This window comes from Lithobates pipiens, unplaced genomic scaffold (genome assembly GCF_037356315.1).
Source record: "Lithobates pipiens isolate NorthernLeopardFrog02 unplaced genomic scaffold, aLitPip1_a1.2 Scaffold_25, whole genome shotgun sequence".
Classification (NCBI taxonomy): Eukaryota; Metazoa; Chordata; class Amphibia; order Anura; family Ranidae; genus Lithobates; species Lithobates pipiens.
Window position 1 is genome coordinate 14,448,312 of NW_027507787.1, and position 24,773 is coordinate 14,473,084.

At 42.9% G+C, this 24,773-nt stretch overlaps 1 protein-coding gene across 1 annotated transcript in view; it reads left to right on the forward strand.

Annotated features, from left to right (window-relative positions):
• CCDC6 (coiled-coil domain containing 6) overlaps nt 1-24,773 on the forward strand; it is a 74,429-nt gene that overhangs the window by 31,006 nt on the left and 18,650 nt on the right. Inside the window, exons 3-4 of the mRNA XM_077454119.1 lie at nt 13,098-13,226; nt 24,154-24,257. Of these exons, the coding sequence (XP_077310245.1) occupies nt 13,098-13,226; nt 24,154-24,257 (233 nt within the window). The remainder of the gene's footprint in view (nt 1-13,097; nt 13,227-24,153; nt 24,258-24,773) is intronic.

The following is a 24,773-nucleotide window of genomic DNA, read 5'->3' on the forward strand; positions in this document are numbered from 1 at the left end:
GTGCTTTTTCATACACCATGTCGCCCACGTTCCTGTGCACAAACTCAGGAGAAGCAGGACCTGACCATTTTTAATGAAGAGGCTGAGCATGCCACACAGCATTCATCTCAGCAGAGAGGGGACGGTCAAAGATGGATGCAGACACAAGGCCTGACTGCTGCTGGGAGCCAGATTTATACCCTGTAAAAGTAACATGCGCAACATGGTGGCATTTTTTCATAAACTGTATGACGCACAAATCCGCAGTGTTTAGTAAAAAGGAAGTTGTACTTAATTGCCGAGCTCTGAGCTAAATCTTAATAAATAAATGAATAAAATAAATGAACTATGGCTCAATACTCTTTGAATCCAGAACTGTTCCAAGCAGTACATCTTCATCACCACAGGATATTCTCTGCATTCCTGGTTGGACATTGCTGAGTGACAGAGGTGCCTTCATGCAGAGTGGTGCTAATTCGATGTCAGAGCAGAACCCTGCACCTCATGCAACTGCTCCAAGGACCGCTGCAAAACTTAATACAAAGAGCTGGGCTAATTTGCTGTGGGGAGAAGGGAATGAGGATTCATGTTTATGCCCCTCATAGGCAATAAAGAATATTTCCTGACCCAGCTCAAATACTTTTTTTTTTTTTTTTTTTGTTATCTTTTTTTTTTATTCTACATTTTGACCTAATACATTGAGCACTTTAGAAAAATATAGTATACTGTATATAAACATTATTGAATTTTACTAGAATATTTTAGATAGAGCAAGTGTTCTAAATTTCCTGTTCCCGGTGTTCACATATCAAAATACTAAAGTACTGCATGCACCACTTTGAAAGGATGTGCTGTTTGCGTCCTTATCCCTTAAGATCCCAGGGTCATTGTGAAGTACAAGCTTAGTTTCTTGCTACGTATTTTCTTGTCATGTTAGATTATATCTTGGCCTTGTCATGTTCTGGCTAGTCGTGACAAAGATCCTGAAATTATAATGGGTAAATCATTGAATTTTAATGCCACTAGACAGACAGTAAAAGTCGTTTTATTACTGTATAGTTGTGAAATGTTTGAGGGTTTGTTTTGTCAGTCAGTGAAGCGGGAATATATTCAGATTTTTATTTTTTTTAATTTTAAAATCATAACTAAAGTTTAAAATCAAGGGGTGTGTTTTTTTTTTTTAATTTTTTTTTTTTTTTTTTTTTTTTTTGTGTAAAGGTGTTGGAATTGCTGTATTATTCATGTCCGTGTCTCCGCCTAGAAGATTCACCCCACTAATTGTTGTGTCATTGGGAATAAAACTGGGTAAATCCAAAATTGAGTTGTTTTCAGAATCGGGATAGACAGGAAATATTCCATTTGGTACACTTGTTCCTGTGATGGCTAAGGAGCAATATCCCTCTCTCTAATGCCCCGTACACACGACCGGACTTTTCAACATCAAAAGTCTGACGGAATGATTCCGGCAGACTATTCGATCGTGTGTGGGCTGCAACGGACTTTTGATTCGCAAAAGTCTGACAGACTTTAGAAATGGAACATGGTTCAAATTTTTCCGCCAGAAATCCGCTCGTGTGTGCGCTAGTCTGACGGACTAAAACCGACGCTACGGCAGCTATTGGCTACTGGCTATGAACTTCCTTATTCTAGTCCAGTCATACGTCATCACGTTCGAATCCGTCGGACTTTGGTGTGATTGTGTGTGGCCAAGTCCGTTCATTCGGAAAGTCCGTCAGAACTCTGTCAGAACTCCGTCGAAAGTCTGCGGGACTTAAGTCCTGTCGTGTGTACGCGGCATAAGGTACTTTAACACATAAAGTAGAAGTCTATACTAAAATCCCTGACTCTTTAGCCCCCAACATTCTAACACTAACCTATCTATCCCTGTAAAGAAAAAAAAAAATCTGTATTTGCACCTTTTTCTGCAGGCGATCCGACCTGATCTCCAGCGGCAGAAGCTCTGATCCCACGCTGAGCTGCCAGCTGCGACCTCACTGTGGAGGTGGGTGCAGAGGAAATGTTTGACAACGTAAACCCATAGTAAATCTATGGATGACGTCACTCCCCATACGTTACTTAGCCGTTGTCGGACGTGTACTATTTACAGGGCTAGATAGATTCGTTTTAGAATGTTAGTGGCTATAGATGCAGGGATTTTAGCTTTAGCATGGACTTCCACTTTAAGCAACAGTTTTACTTTAAAGTATAACTAAAGGCAAAAACTTTTTTTCTTAGTTTTGTACAGAGTGGAGAGGGATTAGTACACCTGTCAGTTTTTATTTTGTGTCCTGTATTCCCATTAACGAGATTCATCGTCATTTAGGTTGTCCCCAGAAAAGTGATGGAGGGGAAATCTTCCAATGGGGACAATATTTCTGATGGCCTGAGGGTCCCCAAGGGATTCCCAGACAGGGTTTTTTATCGCTTCCTGTTGGCTATGGGCCAGGAAGTTAAGGTAGATCTCTCGAATGGGACACGGTAAAAAAAAAACATTATTACTCTCCTTACTATTTCCAAAATTAAAAAAGTTTTTGCCTATATTTCTATATTAAGTGCCCCTCTGAATTGCGTGATTTGCCTTGTGATCCAGTATTGCCATACAATGCCTTGAGAAAGTATTCATACCCCTTGAAATTTTCCATATTTTGTCATGTTACAACCAAAAATATGAAACTATTTTATGTGATAGACCATCACAAAGTGGGACATAATTGTGAAGTGGAATGGAAAATTATAAATGGTTCAACATTTTTTTACAAATATGTGAAAAGTGTGGCGTACACTTGCATTCAGCCCCCCCCCCCCCCCCCCGAGTCAATACAGCTGAAAGTCTTTTTTGGGTATGTCTCTACCAGCTTTGCACATCTAGATTGAAATTTTTGCCCATTCTTCTTTGCAAAATAGCTCAAGATTGAATGGAGAGCGTCTGTAAACAGAAATTTTCAAGTTTTTTTTTTCCCACAGATTCTCAATTGGATTTAGGTCTTAGACTTTTATGACTGGGCCAGTCTAACACATGACTATGCTTTGATGTAAACCACTCCATTTTTTGCTCTGGCTGTATTTTTTTAGTGTTGTCCTGCTTGAAGGTGAACCTCCGCCCCAGTCAACTCTTGCAGACTCTAACAGGTTTTCTGCTAAGATTGCCCAGTATTGCCCGTTCATCTTCTCATCAATTCTGACCAGCTTCCCTGTCCCTACTGAAGAAAAGCATCCTCACAACATGATGCTGCCACCACCATGTTTCACGGTAGGGATGGTGTGTTAAGGGTGATGTGCAGTTAGTTTTCCGCCACACATAGTGTTTTGCTTTTAGACCAAAAAGTAACATTTTGGTCTCTTCTGACCAGACCACCTTCAACATGTTTGCTGTGTCCCCCACATGGCTTTTCCCCAACAGAACTTCTTTTGGCTTTCTTTCAACAACTGCTTTCTTCTTGCCACTCTTCCATAAAGGCCAGATTTGTGGAGTACATGACTAATTGTTGTCCTGTGGAATCTCTCACCTAGGCTGTGGATCTCTGTAGCTCCTCCAGAGTTACCATGGGCCTCTTGGTTGCTTTGCTGATTTAATGGTCTTCTTGCTCTGCTTGTCAGTTTAGGTGGACGGCAATGTCTTGGTAAATTTGCAGTTGTGCCATACTCTATATTTATACTGAGATTAAATTACACACATATGGACTCTATTTACTAATTAGGTGACTTCTGAAGGCAATTGGTTCCACTAGAATTTAGGTGTATCAGAATAAAGGGGGCTGACTACAAATGCACGCCACACTTTTCACATATTTATTTGTAAAAAAATAATGTAAAACTGTTTAATTTTCCTTTCACTGCACAATTATGTGCCACTTTGTGTTGGTCTATCACATAAAATCCCAATAATAGACATTTAGGTTTTTGATTGTAACATGACAATGGAAATATTTCTAGGGGTATGAATACTTTTTCAAGGCACTGTATGTTGTGGGTCAACTATTGGCCATTTTAGTCAGACTCCTAAAGGCAAGTGATTTTTTTTTTTTTTTTTTTGTTTTTCCTTGTTCTTTAAAACTGATCTTCATGTTTAATTTGACTTTAAATAGTTCATATGAACCAAGGTGGGCCAAACAAACTGTTTTACTTCAGCAGCTGCTGGGAGCATTGTATGTAGCCTCTGCTGCATACAGTATACAGCTCTGTGTTCCAGCAGTGGGACCTTACCATCCCGCTCTCAGAAAGAAGATTGTGTTGGGTTGGGTACGGCTCAGCTATGCAAAGGAAGCTTTGTATTCTATCGATGATTAGCTGAGGCCTAGAGGCGGGCTGATGATGCGATGTACTCCACCTAAGCCAATCATAGGAAGCTTTGCATTCATAGAATACAAAACTTCCTCTGGCTGAGCGGCACTTAGCCCGACTTGATTTTGTCCTGGGAGTGGGACAGGAAGGTCTGATCCTGCTGCCAGAGCACAGCACTGTACACTGTATGTAGCTGAGCTTATACAACGGTTCATACAGAGCTCCCAGCCACTGCGTCTTTTACCAAAGTAAACCGTTTGGGCCGGATTAACTTTAAAGTTGGATGAAACATTGGGATCAGCTTTAAGGTATAGCCAACTAGTTCTACAGATTTTTCTATGCAAAGGCCTTGTGTGACAGTGTTTTACACAACCCTTTATGTCACCATAATGCTTTGTTCTAATCTGATCTGGCACATGGCTATTATCGGAGGCTATTACAGGTTATAAAATCACCTATTTGGGTACTTTTTTACAGCTACTATTTGATCTTGGTTTACTTGTTACTGCTTTTACCTGCCCATTCTTGCAATTGTTCCTGAAAGGCAGTCTAACTGTAAATTCATCCAAAATCAAATAACTCTGTTTATAGCAAATTCCTCACTGGAACTTTACACCCACATCATTCCCTGCAGTGGCTACTCCATTAGCAGGAAATCCACGATGTGTAGCTTAGCTGTTGAATGAATAATGCTGACTTTTTATTGTACGCATGGACTGATATTCTAACTAGTACAATAAAAAAATGAGGAGCATCATTCTTAAATATATGGCATGTGTCGTGTTCACTATCTGCAAAGTTTTTGCTTTCTCCCCCGTTTGGGTTTCCTTCTGGTGCTTCAGTTTCCCACCACAATCCAAAAACATTGTTAGGATAGCTGACTTTAAGGCAGATTGGTATAGCTGTGTGTATCCTTAGTGCAGGGGTTGACAAATTTGCTTGGAATCTAGGAGCCAGCTAAAAAAGTTAGGAGCCAGGCCCGTGACGGCGATCTGGACCTGTCCCTGGCCTGACATGGAGACGAGTGAAAGGAAAATAGCCCCCCGCCCCCCACCTGTCTCCAAGTCATTGCGTATAGCTCTTAGAGGGACATTTTATTTAAATTTTTTTCAAATTACGATTTTTTTTTTTTTTAATTGCATTTTAGTGTAAATATGAGATGTGAGGTCTCTCTGACCCCAGATCTCATATATAAGAGGACCTGTCATGCTTTTTTCTATTACAAGGAATTTTTACATTCCTTGTAATAGGAATAAAAGTGACACACATTTTTTTTTTTTAAAAGAACAGTGAAAAAAATAAAAAAATAAAAGTTAAAATAAGAAAGAAAAATTTAAACACGCCCTGTCCCGCCAAGCTTGCGTGCAGAAGCGAACGCATATGAAAGCAGTTTTCAAACCACACATGTGAGGTATTGCTGCGATCGGAAGAGTGAGAGCAATAATTCTAGACCTCCTCTGTAACTTAAAACATTCAACCTGTAGAATTTTTTAAACGTCGCCTATGGAGATTTTAAAGGGTAAAAGTTTGTCGCCATTCCATGAGCGGGCGCAATTTTTGAAGCATGACATGTTGGGTATCGATTTACTCAGCGTAACATTATCTTTCACATTATAAAAAAAAATTGGGCTAAGTTTACTGTTGTCTTTTTTTTTTTTTTTTATTTAAATTTATTTTAACCCAAAAAAGTGCGCTTGTAAGTCCGCTGTACAAATACAGTGTGACAGACAGTATTGCAACGACCACCATTTTATTCTCTAGGGTGTTAGAATAAAAAATATATCATGTTTAGGAGTTCTAAGTAAAGGGAAGGAGATTGGCAGGCAGGGGAAGCTCCATTAGCATTGCTGGTTGTCATTCCAACGGCCACCACAAGAGGGCGCCAGATTCCAGAAGGAACCATAGGATCGCAGAAGGCCTCAAAGCCGGGGGCTCAATTACCGGCCGACGCGATCACGCCGGGGGGGGGGTCCATGGAGACAGGATACCCCCAGCTGTGCTGCGCCAGGTCGCTAAATCTAGTCGCAAATGCGACCTGGCGTGCCTGGGTTTTGTCGAGCCCTGCCTTAGTGTATCTGGTGTGCGGATACCAGGCTGCCTTCACCTAGTAAAACAGTGCAAAACAAGTAGATTAGCATTAGCACAGGGCTTGACAAATTTGGTTTGAATCTAGGAGCCAGCTAAAAAAAGTTTGGAGCCAGTTTGTGCGCAGCGATATATAACGTGTATCACAATCGTGGTTTTCATGCGTAGGCGCCCCAGCGCGTGCATTTTACCTTTTTTGTACATGTAAAAAAAAAAATTTGTATCCCTGTGTTCGTATTGGGAAAAGATCAGCTGTAGGGATACCACAGGCAATACTCCACGTGCTATTTTTGGGGCACTGCTTCCAGAGTTTAGTTTCTCTTTTTAAAGCATTGGTTCACCTTTAAACAACTTTATATGTTTTTCATTTAGTCCCTGCAAAACTGCTAGTTTTGTTCTCAAGTATTTCAAATGCTGCACTTACGTTTTCCTTATTTGTTACACTCTCAGTCAGTACAGATAAGATTTTCCTCTCTGTGGCTTCCTGGCTTCCATGATGCATTACGCCACTTCTCTCCCTCCTTCCTGTCATTCCATCCACAAGAATCTGCTTATTCTTGTCACTGGAATCTGTTCAGATGTATGAAGGAGGCCTAATACAAATTTTAAGCTTCCTAACGGCTCGTTAACACCATTTTGCTGTATGTTTGTTGCGGTAAAGCAGCCCGTTGGAAAAAGCTGTCTGAAGCACCAATAAAGTTGCATATAGCTAGGGTTGCGCTGATACTAGTATTGCTACCGATACCGAGTATTTGCACAAGTATCGGTACTCGTGCAAATGTACCAATACGTGAAACCAAACTTTCAGTTTTGGTTCTTTGTGCTGTCTGGGTCTCCCCTGTTGACAGCTGAAGTGTTAAAGAAGTCCGGTAATTGGAGCTGTCAAAGAAAAAAAGCAGCTGGCAATGTTTATTAACATTTACTCAGCCAATAAAAAAAACATTGTTTCTTTTTTAATCTTTCTGTTTCTTCATCTGCAGATCAAAGGGATGAACAAATGTTCCTCTGTTTAACCACTTCTAAACACATAATTTACTCTAATCAGCCTTAATTAACTCCCTATTCTCCATTTAAAGTGGAGGTCCACCCTAAAGTGGACCTTCCGCTCATCAGAACCCTCCGGCGCCACAATTGGCACCTTTCAGGGGGGAGGGGGGTGCAGATACCTGTACAGTACAGGTATCTGCACCCACTTCCGGGATGGCTCTCTGCGGAAAGGGGCGTAGATTACGCCCCTTTCCGCGAGTGCCCCGCTGCCTGCTGGGAAAACACACAGATCCCAGAGGCAGCGGGGACCGTCCTTATTGCGCAGCTCGCGAATGCGCAGTAGGGAACCGGGAAATGAAGCCGAAAGGCTCCATTTCCTGATTCCCATACCCAAGATGGCGGCGGCAGCACCCTAGAGACGATCTACAGATCGGCTTCGGGTGCCGACATCACGGGCGCGCTGGACAGGTAAGTGTCACTATTTTAAAAGTCAGCAGCTGCAGTATTTGTAGCTGCTGGCTTTTAAAAAAAAAAATGCGGAGTCCCGGCGGACTCCCGCTTTAATTATTTTTCCTGTTGTGTTTTTATTTTTTTTTTTTTTTTTTTCACGTTTATTTTATAAATGATAAGCAATTAAAACTTTTTTTTCTTGTTTTGCTTTGTTAGTGAATATTTTTACACACCTATTAACACATTTCGCATTGAAAAAGCGCAAAATGAATCTCTTTTATTTGTAAATAACTTTTCTATGCTTTGTACCATTGGTGACAGCTGAAATGAAAAAAAAAACAGTTGTGGTAGGTATCGGTAATATTGGCGAGTACTAGAAAAAAAGAAAAAAAAACGTATCGGTGCATTCCTACGTATAGCATTACTAGTAGTGCAGTGCACATTTTCCAACAAGGTGTATTGGGGTGCCATTCAAAATAGCATTGCACCAATGCTTGTAATGTGCATTGTGTTAACTGCAATGCAGTAGTGTGAATGAGTCCTAAATCTTTTAATACAAAGATGTTTTAAAAACTTAAACCTCCTTTGATGACCCTTTTTCGATGGATTTGGGGTAATCATAAACTTGAGTCTTGCATGAGTACCACTGTCCATTTTCCCTTCTATTGCTTAAACACGTAGCATAAGGCCTAGTTTACACTTTCAAATAGAGCTGTTGACGAGCATTTTAAAAACTCCTCTCCTACCAATGCTTCTGTCACATAGTTTGACCTGACAGCCCTGTACACATGGAGTGGCTGCGTCACCAAACCCTGTTCAGCTTTTAAAAAAAAGCCAAAAAGCCTGTCTGCTACTCTGAAAAGTAGTCCAAGGATCACTTTTCAGAGACCGTTACGTGTGCAAATTAGCTGTAAAGCCTTGTACATGTGAGACTATCAGATGTCTGATCGTGTGTCTTTTATTTTTTATTTTTTTGCATGCTAGTCTCCTATCGAAAATGAAGAGGTTACTCAACTTATAAAAAATTGTGATACGACACAATACAAGTTCGGAAGTGATGTATTGTATTTGTATTGTATTGTATTTTTGGACGAAAACTGTATAAAGGAAAATTGTACGATCTGCTATCCTACGGAAAAGTTAGTTTTTTTTTTTTTCCCTTCGTATAATCTCAGATGAACTGTCGTGATCAGCTCTGGAAAGCTATGTACAGGGGGTCCCCGACTTACGAACGCCCAACCTACGAACATCTACTTACGAACTGGGCGCTGCGGGGACCCTCTGCCACTTGCGCGGACATCGGGGGGGGGGGGGGGGGACATTGGCCATTCTGTGCATGCGTGGCCAGACGGAGCCTCGGAAAATGACAGGAAACATCGGAAATGTCCGTAATTTGCCGTGCGTGCATGTGCAGAATGGTATTCGACGGGACATCGGAAATGTCCGTAATTGTCCTGCGCACGCATGCGTGGCCGACTTACGAACATTTCCAAATTACAAACAGGAGGATAGTCCCTAACAGGTTCTTAACCCCGGGACCCCCTGTACAAATGAGATTTTCATTCCATTGCTTCTAAAGTGGTATTTTTCGTCCAATTTTCTGATCGTGTGCACTAGACTCAAGGATGCCTGAGAACAGTTTAACGGGAACCGGCCGAGATTCGAACCATGTATGGGGCAGGCTGAATGTATCTAAGCTAAAGGATAAGTTCACCTTTTGTGACATGTTACACCAGAGGTTGACTAATTTGTTTGGAATCTAGGAGCCAGCTCAAAGTTAGGAGTCAGGTTTTTTTTTTTTTTTTTACGACTGACAAAGCTTAATTTTCAATATAAAATTTAACCAACCTTTAACACAGACAACTAGAACCAAACATTAAACAAGTGTTTAATGCTGGTTACCTAAAGATTGTGACTGCTTTTATTGCCGCCATATTCCCGCTTATTTACTGCCATATCCCCGCTAAGGGTCCGAACAGGGCAGCCTGAAAAACTGACACACAAACCTGATCAGACAAGCCCATGTGAAAGGGGCCAAGCAGGGAGATTACAACTAATACTTTTTTTTTTTTTTCCCCTTAATTTAAAATTTTAAGTTTTTTTGCTTTTAAAATAGAAATAAAAATAAGCTATTCTGAAAAAAGTAAATAAAATAAAAGGCTATATGAAGCTATTTAAACCAGCCACCACACTCACCGTTAGGCAAAAGGTGCCAGATGACGCCCGCAATCACTTCCTTCTCTTCTCCACTTTGAGCAGGAGATGGGCGGGCAGTGAAAACAGGCAGGGCTTTGAAGCCCCATTAGCATTATTGGATGTGTTGTAATATCAACATCCACCACAAGATGGCGCCAGATTACAGAAGGACTTTAGAAGGCCTCAAAGCCACAGCCTCGATTACTGGCCTGCGTGGCCCAATGCGATTGCACGGCAGGCGTCGGGGTCCACACTGAGACAGGATACCCCAGCTGTGTCGCGCCAGGATGCAAATTCTAGTCGCAAATGCGACCTGCCGTCGGGGTTTGTCGAGCCCTGTGTTACACCCATATTCTGTAAAGAATGTGGCCTTGCAGGGCTTTGCCCACCCGGCAATGTCCATACTCTGTAAATAGAAAACTGCAAGGCCTGCCAGCCTTTGCGGCTGTCTGCTTGTAGTTCTCAATGAACTACTACGGTACCATTGAGCGCTGTTAATTCATTGATGCTTCCTGCTGGTGTGTAACTGCTTGGCAGTGTGATGTCTGGCCAAAGAGCTTACACACAGTCTGCAAGAGTCATGCACCGCACCCACAGGCTGTTGATCGTGGGTGCAGTGCTTTCCAGACTCCCAACAAAAAAAGATTTACCTGCAAAAAGCTGTGCATTTGTAATTTTTTAAAAGGTGAACTTATCCTTTTTAAGCAATCGATCAACTTGGTTACAACCAGCTTGTCGGAATTTTCATGTCATGCATGCTAACGGCTATTATAGCTGTTGGCAGCAGTCACTTTGTTCTCTTAATGGGGATGTCTCACCACGCCCCCCCTGCCAGGAGAACGTGATGGCTCTGCGGGAGGGATTCCCCCCCATCAACACTGACTGACTGTGTTAATGGGGGGGATCAAGCGATTTTTTTTTTTTTTTTTTTCTTTCTTTCTTTCTTTCTTTCCTGCGACCCATGGTTGCTGGAGATAAAATCACTCCCATCTATGGCTGGCTTTACACCCTGGGTGTTCACCAGACAGGATTCATGTCATAAATTGAAAGTTTTGGACTTGGCACACAATGCCATGAGGCGCTCACATCTATCAGATCAGTTGCCATACGTTTTTATAAGTGATAAATACTTGCATGTTGCTTTCATTTTTGTGCAGAGGTTTACCGTGGATTGATCCACAGAAGGTGCTGTTTAGGCCTACTACCAAAGCAGTGGGGTGCATTGTGTGTGTGTGTGTATGTATGTGTATATGTATGTGTGTGTGTGTGTATATGTGTGTATATGTGTGTGTGATATATATATATATATATATATATATATATATATATATATATATATATATATATATATATATATATATATATATATATATATATATATATAATTTTGTATGTATGCTTTTATCTTGGTTATTTTGGATATTTTTTCTGCAAATTATTCAAGTACAAATAATAAAGTTCTTATAAACCTTTCACAGTCCCTGTCCTGTGTAGCTTAAAATGCACCTCCATTACAGTGGGGAAAATAATTATTTGATCTCCTGCAGATTTTGTAAGTTTGCCCACCTACAAAAAAAAAATCTATAATTTTTTTCATAGGTGTATTTTAAATGATAGACACAGAATATCAACCACAAATCCAGAAAGTACACAAAACAAATGTTATAAATTTAAGTTGCAGTTCAGTGAGTAAAAAAGTATTTGATCCCCAAGCAAAACATGCCTTAATACTTGATGGAGAAACCCTTGTTGGCAAGCACAGAGGTAAAACTTTTCTTATATTTGGTTACCAGGTTTGCACACATCTCAGGAGGAATTTTGGTCCATTCTTTACAGCTCTTCTCTAAATCCTTAAGCTTTCTTAGCTGTGGCTTGGCAACTCGAAGTTTTGGCTCCCTCCATAAATTTTCTATAGAATTGAGGTCCCTAATTTCTTTGTATGTGGGCAGACCTACAAAATCTGCAGGGGATCAAATAGTAGTTTTCACCACTGTACATTATGAAGCCCAGTTACATAGTACAAAGTCAGATATTACAATATACAATTTAATTCCCGAAATGGAAGGAGGGCCCACTTTTCAGACCAGTGTTCTGGTCTTTTCCGCCCAACAGATTTACATAACCTTTTCAGACTTTCCACGTAACAATGTTTAATTGACCATTGTTGTACCATGTTCTATGAACTTGTATTTAACTGTCCCCTCATGATCGAAAGAACACTCCAGCGCCTTCTCAGGACGCAGTATGAACCCAATAGGGGCATCCAGAGACCAGTGTAGCTCGCATGGGCCATCAACATACAAGCCCCCCTGTTAAAGGGCACAATGCTAAACTTGCTTCCTATTCTTCGCAAACTAAGCTAAGACATAAACAACATAAAGGTGAAATGAATGCTTTAACTGCTATCAGGCAGGAATTCTATTTAACACTAGTGGAAAAGATCTATACAAAGGTCACTAATTCAGAGCTGTACGTGTACTAAACCTGTTACTGTCTTAACTGTATTGTCAACTGTACACTATTCATTTCATGTCAATATTATTGCTGTATTATAATGGATTTTCAATAAAATGTTTGAAACAAAAGAACACACCAGCATGAGTGTACGAGGGTTTTCACTGTGTCCACATTTGCATCCGTCCCTTGCGTTTTTTGGCTGCCCACTTCTTGCGTTCTAGTGGACATCTTCCTGTCCCTCCTTTAAACCACATATGCCATTCAAAAACACTTGATTTCTTCATGGAATGTTCACCATAAGCCTGTTTGTAACTGAGCTAAAGTTTCACTCAAGCTTTTGCCATTTTTCACACACAATTTTGATGTTAATCTGCTGCTCTAGATTTCTGTCATTCGTTTTCTGCCAACAGCACAATTCTCACAAGTTATTTCTTTGCTACTCTGTAAAGTCAACTGTTCTGCAACCCAGGTGAGTGCAAGTTAGAACATGCTTGAGTGCGAATGGCTGTGTGACTCGCCTCCATAGTGCTACACAGTGGGCATTCCGGGAAATGAAATACATTTTCACACCTTGTGTACTGCCAATATGTGGTAAACTGAGTTGGTGGAGAGCTATAGACTGTCTGATCACTGACCTGCGCTCTGTATTTTTCTTTGTTTAGCTGCAGCACGAGAAAGCAGAACTTGAGCAGCACCTGGAGCAAGAGCAAGAGTTTCAGGTTAACAAACTAATGAAGAAAATCAGGAAACTGGAAAATGATACCATCTCCAAACAGCTAACACTAGAACAGGTAAAATATATCCTTTAGGGTTTACTTTTCAAACGCAGCGGTTTACCACATTACTTTTAAGCCATATTAAAGAATATGAAAAGACAAAAACCTATCAGTTAAAAAGATTATACTTCTTTAAAATGGAAACCTTTCTTTTCAAAATGGAAAATGTGTACAAAATGGAAATTGTGCTACCTATAAGAAAGTATATTAACCCAACTGCTGCTGCAAGGTGTTCACAACATTGTGAAAACTAAAACAAAAATGTAACAGCATTTTCAGTGCTATTTGACTAAAATAAAAAATCTGTGTGCACCAGTAAAAGATACAAATACTGTCCATATATTATAGTCTAATGCCACGTACACACGATCAGAATTCTCGTCGGAAAAAGCTCTGATGGTTTTCCGGACGGAATTCCTCTCAAGTTGTCTTGCCTACACGCGGTCACACCAAATTCCGATCGTTTATAACGCAGTGATGTACGACGGGACTAGAAAAAGGAAGTTCAATAGCCAGTAGCCAATAGCTTCTGTCTCATAGTTGAACCTGAGCATGTGTGATTTTTGGCGTGTCGGAATTGCATACACACAATCGGAAGTTTTTCTGTCAGGCAAATTGAGAACGTGCGCTCAATTTTTGGCTGGTGGAAAAGCTCTCGTCTGTCTTTTTCCGGCCGGAATTCCGATCGTGTGTACGCGGCATAACTCCTATAACACGCTCAGGGCTTGTAGTAAGGCTGATCAATGTGTGATTGTGTACAATACATAAAGAACTAAAGTTCTCATAGGTGTAGCCCAAGCGCAGGTAACCCCACCCCCCCAACTGACTCACCAGATGATGTTGACCCTTTGTTTTAGAAAGAAAGTTAAATTAAAGCTCTGTATTACTCTTCAGGCACTTGTCCCGCTGTTCTTCTTTGGGTAAGTATTATAGTCTCATCCCCCACACAGAGAAGGTATTGGTCACGGTAAAGGGGGGAGAGAGGCAAAAATTTTACATGGTGAAGTACCCTTGAATAAAATCCAGCATTTTCCTGTCTTTGTATTGTCAAGAGACACTTTTATACTTTATAGTTTTAAGTTCCCCATCGGGATGTCGGCCTGGGAATCAAAATCTTCATTGCATTTTTTCCTGATGCGCATCAATTGTCCCTTAGGGGGCCCCCCCTCTCCGCCTTTTGTGGTGACAGCTTTCTGTGGGGAGATGCCAATTGCGATCTTTTTCTTTTTAAATTGAGTTTGAGTACAGGTTTTCATTTTTCTTATATACAACCAAGTATAAAAAAAACATTCACATTCCCAATTCCATCCTCCTGTTTTATTTCTTTAGCAGTTTGAATCCTGGAGCCATTATTTCAACATATGTAACTTTTTTTTTTTTTTTTTTTTTTTTTTTTTTTTTTTTACAGGTTTTAAAAATAATTTTAGGGCTATAGATTACTTTAAAACCTGTGAACATTATATATTTTCTGAAAGTGGACACACCAGAGAAGAAAATAGTGTCATTTCCAATGTTTTGTTGCTCAATAAGGCCTTTTGTGAAATACAAAATTTCAGTAAAAAATAAATTAAAATTAAATTTTAGAGTATATAAATACAACAAGTTATCAATTTTGAGAAATATAAAAGATGAGGTTGTAAATTGATACCCAGCGTGCCAAACCTTCAAATTGTGTGCCCCACACATGCGGCGGTTGTGTAAGTGATCAGGTGGCTACAAAGCGGCTCGTATCGCTTTCACATGAAAGCTGACAGTTGGCTTTACAAGTGTGCGCGCACTCCCAGCTGGTAAAGAAGTTGGAAGTATGTTTTTAAAAAGCACTCAAGTGATATGAATTCTTACAAGGATTCCACCAAGCCTTATTTAAATCATTCAATCAATCGGTATTTTCAGTCTTGGTGACACTGTCTTTTCAGAAAAGTCTATGTTGTTGGACTTTGGATTGAAATATGACCAAAATAAAAAAAATATTAAGTTCAATGCACACATTGATGTTTAAAGATATTTGTCTATGCAGATAAAACAGGAGCGGAGAATCGGACCGATTCAAAATTTACCCATAGTGGGTTGAGAGATCAATCCCTTTAATCCTAAGACCCTTTTCACACTGCCAGCGTTTTTCAGGCGCTACAGCACTAAAAATAGCGCCTGAAAAAAGCGTCTCACTCCAGTGTGAAAGCCCTCAGGCTTTCACACTGGAGCGGTGCACTGGCAGGGCGTCACAAAAAGTCCTGCCAGCAGCTTCTTTGGAGCGGTGAAGGAGCAGTGAACTCGCCACTCCTCCACTGCTGCTCCCCATTGAAATCAGTGGGGCTGTGATATCGCCGGCTGATTTAACCCCTTTTCCCCAATCGTCTTTCAGGACAGCCACCTTAGAGAGACACCGGCTCCTCCCCTCTGAGGAAACACCGCCTTCAATTTCATAATTTAAGCCTCCTCCTCCCTTCGTTCCTCAGTTATGGTGTTTCCTCCGGCGGGGAGACATCGCCAAGGAACCTTAGGCTAAATTCGGTTGGTGAAACTGAAGCCACCCGAGCGGAGCCCTGGCCCCGTTCGGCTATCCGACCGTTCATCGGTCGGTCCAGGACAGTCCTATCAGCGGGGAGCTGTAGTGTTCGTACTGTCCATATACCCTAAACTCCGCTTGGGGAAAGCGGGAAGTTTATGGGGTCGTCCGTTCGTTCACCCGCGGGGGTTTCAACGGAACAAACAGTCCAGTCGGCTGGGGAAGCTGAATACTCGACTGACCTTTACACGCACTCCAATCTTCGCTTGGGGAAAGCAGGAAGTCTTTGGAGAGGTTCATCCTTGCGTTTCGCCCAGTGGGGTGCTGAACGAAGGCGTCCAGGGCCCCCCTGTGTACGCAGCCGGCTGGGAGCTGGAAGCCGGACCGGTAGGCGGGCGACGTCAGTTCCGGTGGGGGCGGACCCCTTCGTTCGTTCCGCGTCTTCCGGTTCCGGACGCGGCACGTGAAAGGGAACCTAGCGTTCGGCTGGTGCGGCCTCTCTTTTCACAGTTGCACAGGTAGCTGTTAGAGGCGCATTCGTACCACGCTTCCTCAACGGGAGAATGTCCGAGGCAGAGGCTTCAAAAACTCCTGGAGATAATAGCACCAGCCACTCGAAGGTAAGAGGAAACCTGGGGAGGTGTTCCCTTACTTGTATCCAGTAGCTCCACTGGTGTTCCTCCTTGGTGGTCGGGGGGAAGGGTAGTGTGTCTGGGATCCTGGTGATGGTTGATCCTAGGGGGGGCACTCCCGGTGGTCCTCTATGTAGCGCTGGTGTTGCTGTTTTTTAGGCTCATGCTGCCCCTTCCTGTATTTTGTGTCTTTCAGAAAGCCACGAGCAAGTCCCCCCATGGTTCTAAGAAGAAGTGCCCTTCGTGTAGAACGTCTATGGGAGACTCTTGGTCTAAAGCTATTTGCAAACAATGTGTTGAGGATTTACTTAAGGAACAGGCAGTAGAGCAGGGTGCAGATCTGGTAGCTTCTATGAAGGAACTCTCTGGTACCTTTCAGTCCTTCCAAAACTTTTTTTCCAGTTTTCAGTGGCCCCAGCCTCCGAGCACTCCTACACCAGCGCAGCAGAGTGTACCATCCAGCCCTGTGGATGTTCCTCCTGCAAGGGGAGAGAATTCAGAGGGTCCCAGGGAGGAAGCTGAGGAGGAAATTGACAGTGTCGTTTCAGACTCCCAGGGGGAGTCTGACGCAGAGATGCTGGATGGGGAATCCAGCAGAATCTCGCGGTATAAGCTTTCCCTGGAGGAGGTGGATGAGCTCTTGGGAGCGATTCATACCACTTTAGGTATTCAAGAAGAAACTAAGACATTGTCACTCCATGATCGGATGTACAAGGGCATGGGGGAACAAAAGAAGCGGGTGTTCCCAGTGCATGACGTCTTGATCGATACCATCAAGAAGGAATGGCGGGATCCCGAAAGGAAACCTTTCTTTTCTGGGGCATTAAGACGTAGGTTTCCTTTTTCGGAGGAAGAGACTCTCGTCTGGAATAAATCTCCCAGACTAGACGCTGCTTTTTCCCAGGTGTCCAGACACACTGATCTATCTTTTGAGGATATGGGGGTACTGTCTAACCCTATGGATCGAAGGATGGATTACCTTCTTAAGAAGGCCTGGGATTCGTCACAGGGAAATCTTAAGCCAGCCATGGCAACCACGGTGGTGGCCCGCAACATGGAGTATTGGCTCACCCAGATTAGCGCACACATTGAAGCAGGGACAGCAAAGGAGACTATTCTATCCTCCTTTCCCATGCTTCTTAAAGGGATAGCCTACATAGCAGACGCGTCGGCGGAATCCGTGAGGATGTCGGCAAGGTCCTTGGCCCTGACCAACTCTGCCAGGAGAGCCTTATGGTTGAAGACCTGGCCTGGAGACAATGCATCCAAACTTAAACTTTGTGGAATCCCCTTTACAGGAGATCTACTGTTTGGACCAGGCCTTGAAGCGGTGCTAGATCGCACAGCAGACAAAAGAAAGGCCTTTCCTGTTAAAAGGAAAATTGGGGAACAAGCCAAAAGAAAGACTCGTCCCCAGAAAAGGGTTGTACCACCCCGTACGGTTCAGCAGAAGAAAAGTTGGGGACTCAAAAGCAAGGGCCCCGGGGGAGCAATTTTTCGCCCTCCTGAACAGCCCAAAAAATCTCAGTGACAGGGTCACGGTGGGAGGAAGATTGGGGGCCTTCCTCCCACAGTGGGAAATGATTTCCTCCAATCAGTTTGTCTTGGGGATCGTCAGAGGAGGTTACCATTTGGAGTTTTCGGAACTCCCTCCTCTGAGGTTCCTTGTCACCGAGCTGCCAAAATGCGCAGAAAAATCATCTGCCCTTCTTTCCTCTCTTCAGGAGTTGGAAGAACAGGAGGTGGTAGTACGGGTTCCAGTAGGAGAGACAGGCAGAGGCTTCTACTCTCACGTCTTCGTGATTCGCAAGCCTTCGGGAAAGTTCAGGCTCATCCTGAACCTGAAGCCCCTGAATGTCTCAGTTACCTACAGAAGGTTTCGGATGGATTCGGTTTACTCAGTAAAAGCACTCCTACCTCCGAACTGCTTCATGGCATCAATAGATCTGAAAGATGCATACTTGCATATTCCAATCGCAGAGTCCCACCAGCGTTTTCTCAGACTGGCAGTGAGAACTCCAATGGAAGTACTACACCTTCAGTTCAGAGCGCTTCCTTTCGGACTATCCTCTTCCCCCCGAATCTTCACCAAAGTGATGGCAGAAGTTCTGGCATTTCTGCGTCTCAGGGGAATCTCGGTGATCGCATATCTCGACGATCTCCTTCTGTTTGCCCCTTCCCCAGCACAATTAATTCAGGATTTACAGGTCACAAGAAATCTGTTAGTAAGCCTGGGTTGGCTCCTGAACCTGGAGAAATCCAACTTAATCCCTTCCCAGAGGGTCACTTTCCTAGGGTACGAGTTGGACTCAACAGTACAAAGGGTCTTTCTTCCTTGGGAAAAAATTCAAAAGATAGACAGGGCTCTGTTGTGTCTTCAGGGCAACCACCAGATCTCCATAAGGAAGATCATGTCAGCGCTAGGGTTGCTGACATCCGCTCTTCCAGCGGTTCAGTGGGCAGGGTTACATTACCGCCCTCTACAATTATTTGTGCTGAAGGTTTGGGATCACAGCCAGGAATCTTTGGATTCTCTGGTTTCGATTCCAGATCAGGTAAAGAGGTCCCTCTGGTGGTGGAGGAAGGGAGCAAATTTGTCCCAAGGTCTAGAGTGGGTCATGCCAACCTCCAGGGTGGTCACGACCGATGCAAGCAGCTCAGGTTGGGGGGCACACCTAGACTCCCAATTAATACAGGGTATTTGGGAAAAGAGGGACTCGAGGAGATCCTCGAATTGGAGGGAGCTGAGGGCAGTAGATCTAGCTCTCAGAACCTTTCAAAAGGAGCTCCGGGGGAAGCACGTAAGGGTAAGGTCGGACAACTCCTCGGTGGTAGCTTACATCAACAGACAGGGGGGCACCAGGAGCAAGTCCTTATGGGCCCTAGCGGAAGCCATCCTCAGATGGGCCGAAGCAAATATCCTGTCCCTTTCAGCAATCCACTTGAAGGGAGAACAAAATCAGGTGGCAGATTTTCTCAGCAGGAGAACTCTGAGAGAAGGCAATTGGGTTCTCAAGCAGGAAATATTCGAAATGATCACCCGGAGATGGGGGATTCCTGCAATAGATCTCTTTGCCGCAAGGGAAAATGCGAAGGTAGCAACGTTCTTCTCCATAAACAGGGGGGACGGGGCATTGGCGGTGGACGCACTAGCACAGAGTTGGGGTTTCTCCAGGTGCTATGCTTTCCCCCCTCCAGTGCTCATTCCAGCAGTATTAAGGAAATTTCAAGTGGAGAATACTACCCTCATTCTAATTGCACCTCACTGGCCCAGGAGGCCGTGGTTCTCGATCTTGAAGGGCCTGTCTGTAGAACCCCCCTGGATTCTCCCAGTGCAGGAGGATCTCCTGTCTCAAGGTCCGGTGTTCTGCCCTCAGGTAGGACGATGGAACCTGGCAGCGTGGCTTCTGAGGAAGAATTGCTAAAAGCCAAGGGCTTCTCAGACCGGTTGGTAGCCACTCTTCTAAACTGTAGGAAAAAGGAAACCCAGTCCATTTACTTAAAGGTATGGAAACGGTTTAACAGCTGGTGTTCAGAGGGTTCCTTCAACGTGCATAGCCCTATAGCCGTTCTAGAGTTCCTGCAGGCAGGGGCGGATAAGGGGTTAGCGCTTGGAACACTAAAAGCTCAGGTTTCCGCTTTGAGCGTGTTTTTAGAGAAACATCTAGCGTCAGATCCTTGGGTCGTAAGGTTCTTCAGGGCCCTAGGTAGGCAAAGACCAGCTTCAAGCTCCCCCTTCCCGGTTTGGGATCTTTCTTTAGTTTTACAGGTTCTCACAGGGGAACCTTTTGAGCCGTTAGAATCTTGCTCATTAAAGCTGATCACTCTCAAAACGGTGTTTTTGGTGGCGATCACTACAGCAAGAAGAGTAAGTGAACTCGAAGCCCTTTCTGTCAGGGCTCCCTTTTTTCAGGCTTTTCCGGATCGTCTGGTTTTGAAGATAGATCCGGCCTTTTTGCCTAAGGTAGCTTCTAGTTTCCACAGGATGCAGGAGATTGTGCTACCTACATTTTGTTCAAATCCAGTTAGAGAACAGGAACACATGTTTCACAGACTAGATGTTAGAAGATGTGTTCTTTATTATTTAGACTGCACAAGTCAGTTCAGAAAGACAGATTCACTTTTTGTTTTATTTTCAGGGGCCAGGAAGGGTTCCAAAGCCTCTAGACGTACCATAGCTAGATGGTTAAGGTTAGCCATTGGGCAGGCATACGTGGCAGGGGGATTAGATCCTCCAGCGGGCATTAGAGCACACTCAACCAGGGCCGTGGCAACTTCTCAGGCAGAGTGGGCTGGTGCGTCTCCGGAACAGATCTGTAGAGCTGCAACGTGGTCCAGTTTTTCTACGTTTGTGAGACACTATAGACTGGATCTTCTGTCAGCCAAAGACCAAGCCTTTGGTCGAAAGGTGCTACAGGCAGTAGTCCCACCCTAAGGTAATATACTCGCTTATCCTCTCTAAGGTGGCTGTCCTGAAAGACGATTGGGGAAAAATGGAATTACGTACCGGTAATGTCCTTTTCCAGGAGTCTTTCAGGACAGCACCGGTTCCCACCCAAATTGTTGCAGATCATCGGGAACTCATTGCATGAGATCGTCAGGTAAGACTTAAAAAGTTTATTTGTTTGACGTGTTCTTGTGTCTCCCCAGTTTGGCCGGAGGTACTCTGGAAGAACTGAGGAACGAAGGGAGGAGGAGGCTTAAATTATGAAATTGAAGGCGGTGTTTCCTCAGAGGGGAGGAGCCGGTGTCTCTCTAAGGTGGCTGTCCTGAAAGACTCCTGGAAAAGGACATTACCGGTACGTAATTCCATTTTTTGGCCGCTAGCAGGGCTCTAAAGCGGCGTTAAAAATGGCGCCACCTTACCAACGACTCCACCCGCGGCTGCTTGGTGTGAAAGGGCTCTAAGATGGGGGGGGGGGGGGGTCATGTTTTTTTTTTTTTTTTAAATCTGTTGGAGTATGCCATAGAAAATATTACAGTAACCCCTGTTAATGGGACAGAAGAGTAGGCATCAAATAATTGGAAAAGAAGAAAAACATTGTTCTAAGACCAGCGGATAAAGCAGGGGAATTGTGGTTGTGAATAAAGCCGATTTTATGATATATAATTAGACTGTTGAATGAATCAGAAACATACGATGTGCTGTTGGGCAATCCAAGTAACAAGTGTAACGGAAAATTGAAAATGCTGATATTAAAAAGGGCCAGAAAGAAGGTATACTGAACAAGAATGAAGCCAGAGCAAGAATGAGGCCCAGAGGCACAAAAATTACCAGTCATCTACCAGATGCCCAAGGTGCATTAAAACAAACACAATCCGCCAGGGAGACCTATAATACGTGGAGTCAATTTGCTGTTTTCCAGGATGGGGGAATACATGGACCATCACTTTATAGCCTATGGCACAAAATTATCTGTCCTATTTTAAGGATGGTAAGAAACTTATTGACATATTAAGAGACAACAGTTAATTGTGTAGTCATACATGAATATAAGACAGGATGATGCTCTAGATTAGTGATGGCAAACCTTGGCACCCCAGATGTTTTGGAACTACCCATTATGCTCCACTACACTGCAGAGTGCATGTGCATAATGGGAAATGTAGTTCCAAAACATCTGGAGTGCCAAGGTACGCCATCACTGCTCTAGAGCATCATCCTGTCTTGTCTCCATGTACGCAGTAAGGTGGGCATTACATAACCTGGTTTAAAAATTAAGCAAATATAGTTTATATTAGAATTTTTCTGGCAAGATGCCAGTATGCTCCCAGTGTTGTCAACATATTTATGAACAAATGAAAGGAAGAGGAAATCTAAGGGGAAGTACCACCACATCTTAAATTGTACAAGAGGTACATATACTGTAGGTGACATAGTCATTGTGTGGTAATGTTTGTAGAGTCTTTGGAAGAAAAAAAAGAAAGTTAATATGATTAGCTAGAATATCGCCTTTTAAAGGAGGATGGAATTGGGAATGGGTAAACTTTTTAGACAGCGGGGCCAAGTCCTGCTATCTGTGTCAGATGCAGTAGCAGGACCCGAGCGTGCCTGCACTGATGCCCCAATGGAAAGTGGCTCTCCATGGGGCCACCCATTGAGGAGGGGCAGGGAGTGCTGCAAGGGAGACCACAGAAAAGGAGGATCGGGGCCCTCTCTGTGCAAAACCCTTGCACAGAGTAGGTAAGTATAACATCTTGTTAAAAAAAACAAAAAATAACGAACCTTTATAATCACTTTAATATTTTCAGCAACCACCATTTTTCTCTTGGTACAGGTTTTCTTGGCTCAATGTTGAAACGTTTTCTGTATCTGTAGAATGGACTACTTGGCCACTGTCTTAGGGGAGTAATAGTCTCTTGCATAACTGCTTACTCCTGAGAGGCATTGAAGCCTCTGGTGTTCAGTTCTGCAGCCAAAAGTAGACACAAGAATCACTGAATCCATTTCAGCTATAGGTTATTTCTTACTATGACTTATTAATTTGCCAGGTTACTACAAGTTCTAAAGCATGTGAGCCAAGTATATTTTTCATTATACACTACATAAGTGCAATATTTTGATGCAGCTTATCATACCCTAAGATCACCTATAGCAAGTAAAAAAAATAAAAAATTCACAGGAATAAGTTCAATTTTACCAATACAAAAACAGATTTTGTAATTTAAAGTGAAACTCCAGGAAAACGCTACATACACTGTTGAAATGCATATATATTTATATTTCCTCCTCCTGCAGCTGGCACTGAAATGGCTAGTGTTGATGACCCAGGGGATTGTAGACACGTGTGTACTCCAAAACCAGACATTGGTTAGACCTAGCGATTGGCTTCTAGACTGGAACACTTGCTGGGCAGGTCTTTATCTGCTCCTTCATACCCACCCATACTGGTTATTGTCACCCACTGCAGGGGTGAAAGGAACAACTGGAGTGCACTGGTAGGGTGGGTTAAACAGGATCGGCATAGATCTTGCAAAAGACACTGTCACTTTGCCCAGTATGGGTAAGGTGACAGTGTCTTTCTTTACTGCCTGCTAGCGGTTATTTGGCCGAGTGTTATTTTTCACACACCACTTGTAGTAAGGACGCTCTGCTGCTCCTGAATTGTCTCCCTGTTTACTGGATGTAGGTAATGATGATTTCCTGTCCAATTGGGAATCTGGAGGTGGAGCAGTGACTTAGGAAGCAGCGTTGCTGAACCAGTCCATAATCAAGGACTGTTTCACGTGATTATTTTCACAGAATTACAAATACATTGGCAGGTGTAACCGGAAGCAGTTTTGAGCTTCAACCATTTTAGAAGTTTGGCGTTTTGGATTGAAATCATTTTCTATATTTTTAGGAAAAGAATAGATTGTGTTTTGAGAGATTTTCTCTTCACTTCCTACTGACACCTATCACTTGGAGGAGAAGTAAGAGGGGAATCTTTCCAAGTGGGAGATGGACAAATAAAACCCTGAAGGCGGTTCCAACCCTTCTGCACTCTGAATACTGTGTATACGCCCCTCACTGGCTACAATCCCTTTCGCTACTTTTTTATTTATTTAATTTTTTTAGTTTTTTTGTCAGTTAGGTAGAAAGCAGTGGGAAATTAGCACAGTGGAGATAAAAACAGCACTGAAAAATGATTTCTAACATTTTTCCCACGCTATCCAAAGCTAAAGTTCTGCCTGGAGTTGGTTTTGAAGCATTTTCTCTTCGTGTCAGTTTGTTTACTGAAGCTGAACACCTGGTTAATCTTGTTCCATTCTCAACAGCTCTGCATATATTCATTTTCTAACAGAAATCTTTTTCTGCACTCAGCTAAGGCGTGAAAAAATCGACCTTGAAAATACATTGGAGCAAGAGCAAGAGGCACTAGTAAACCGTCTATGGAAAAGGATGGACAAACTTGAAGCTGAGAAAAGGTAAGTGTGCAAAATCTATAAAATGTTTAAAAACATAAGTTAACTCTTTCAATTATAAGTTTAATAAAGTGGCCAGTAAAGAAATGACAAGCAGACATCATTAGCTGGCTTACTGTGTGTATTGGTGCACCAGAGCGATTGTTTAATCACTTGAGTACCAGCCTGTAATATCTGTTCACGGGGCCATTTTTAAGTTTTCAGTGTTAGCGTGAAAATTTCTCATTTCTCAACTACTTCCCATCCCTAGGATGTACTGCAACTACAGCCATGATCCTGGGATTGCAATCCGCATTTGGCGATGGGGTTTACTGTAAAAGTGATCAGAGCAGCTCTACAGCCACCTGATCACGTTTACAGGGCACGGAAGGAATAGACCCCAGATCTCTCAAAAAAATAGTACTCATCATGGCCCATGGTATCACAAGAGCGTTGTTCATCCCTTGTGATGGCAATAAAGTTGATAAAGCAAATGCGATCATGCACACATATGTACATGATGATTGCATCACACGTGAG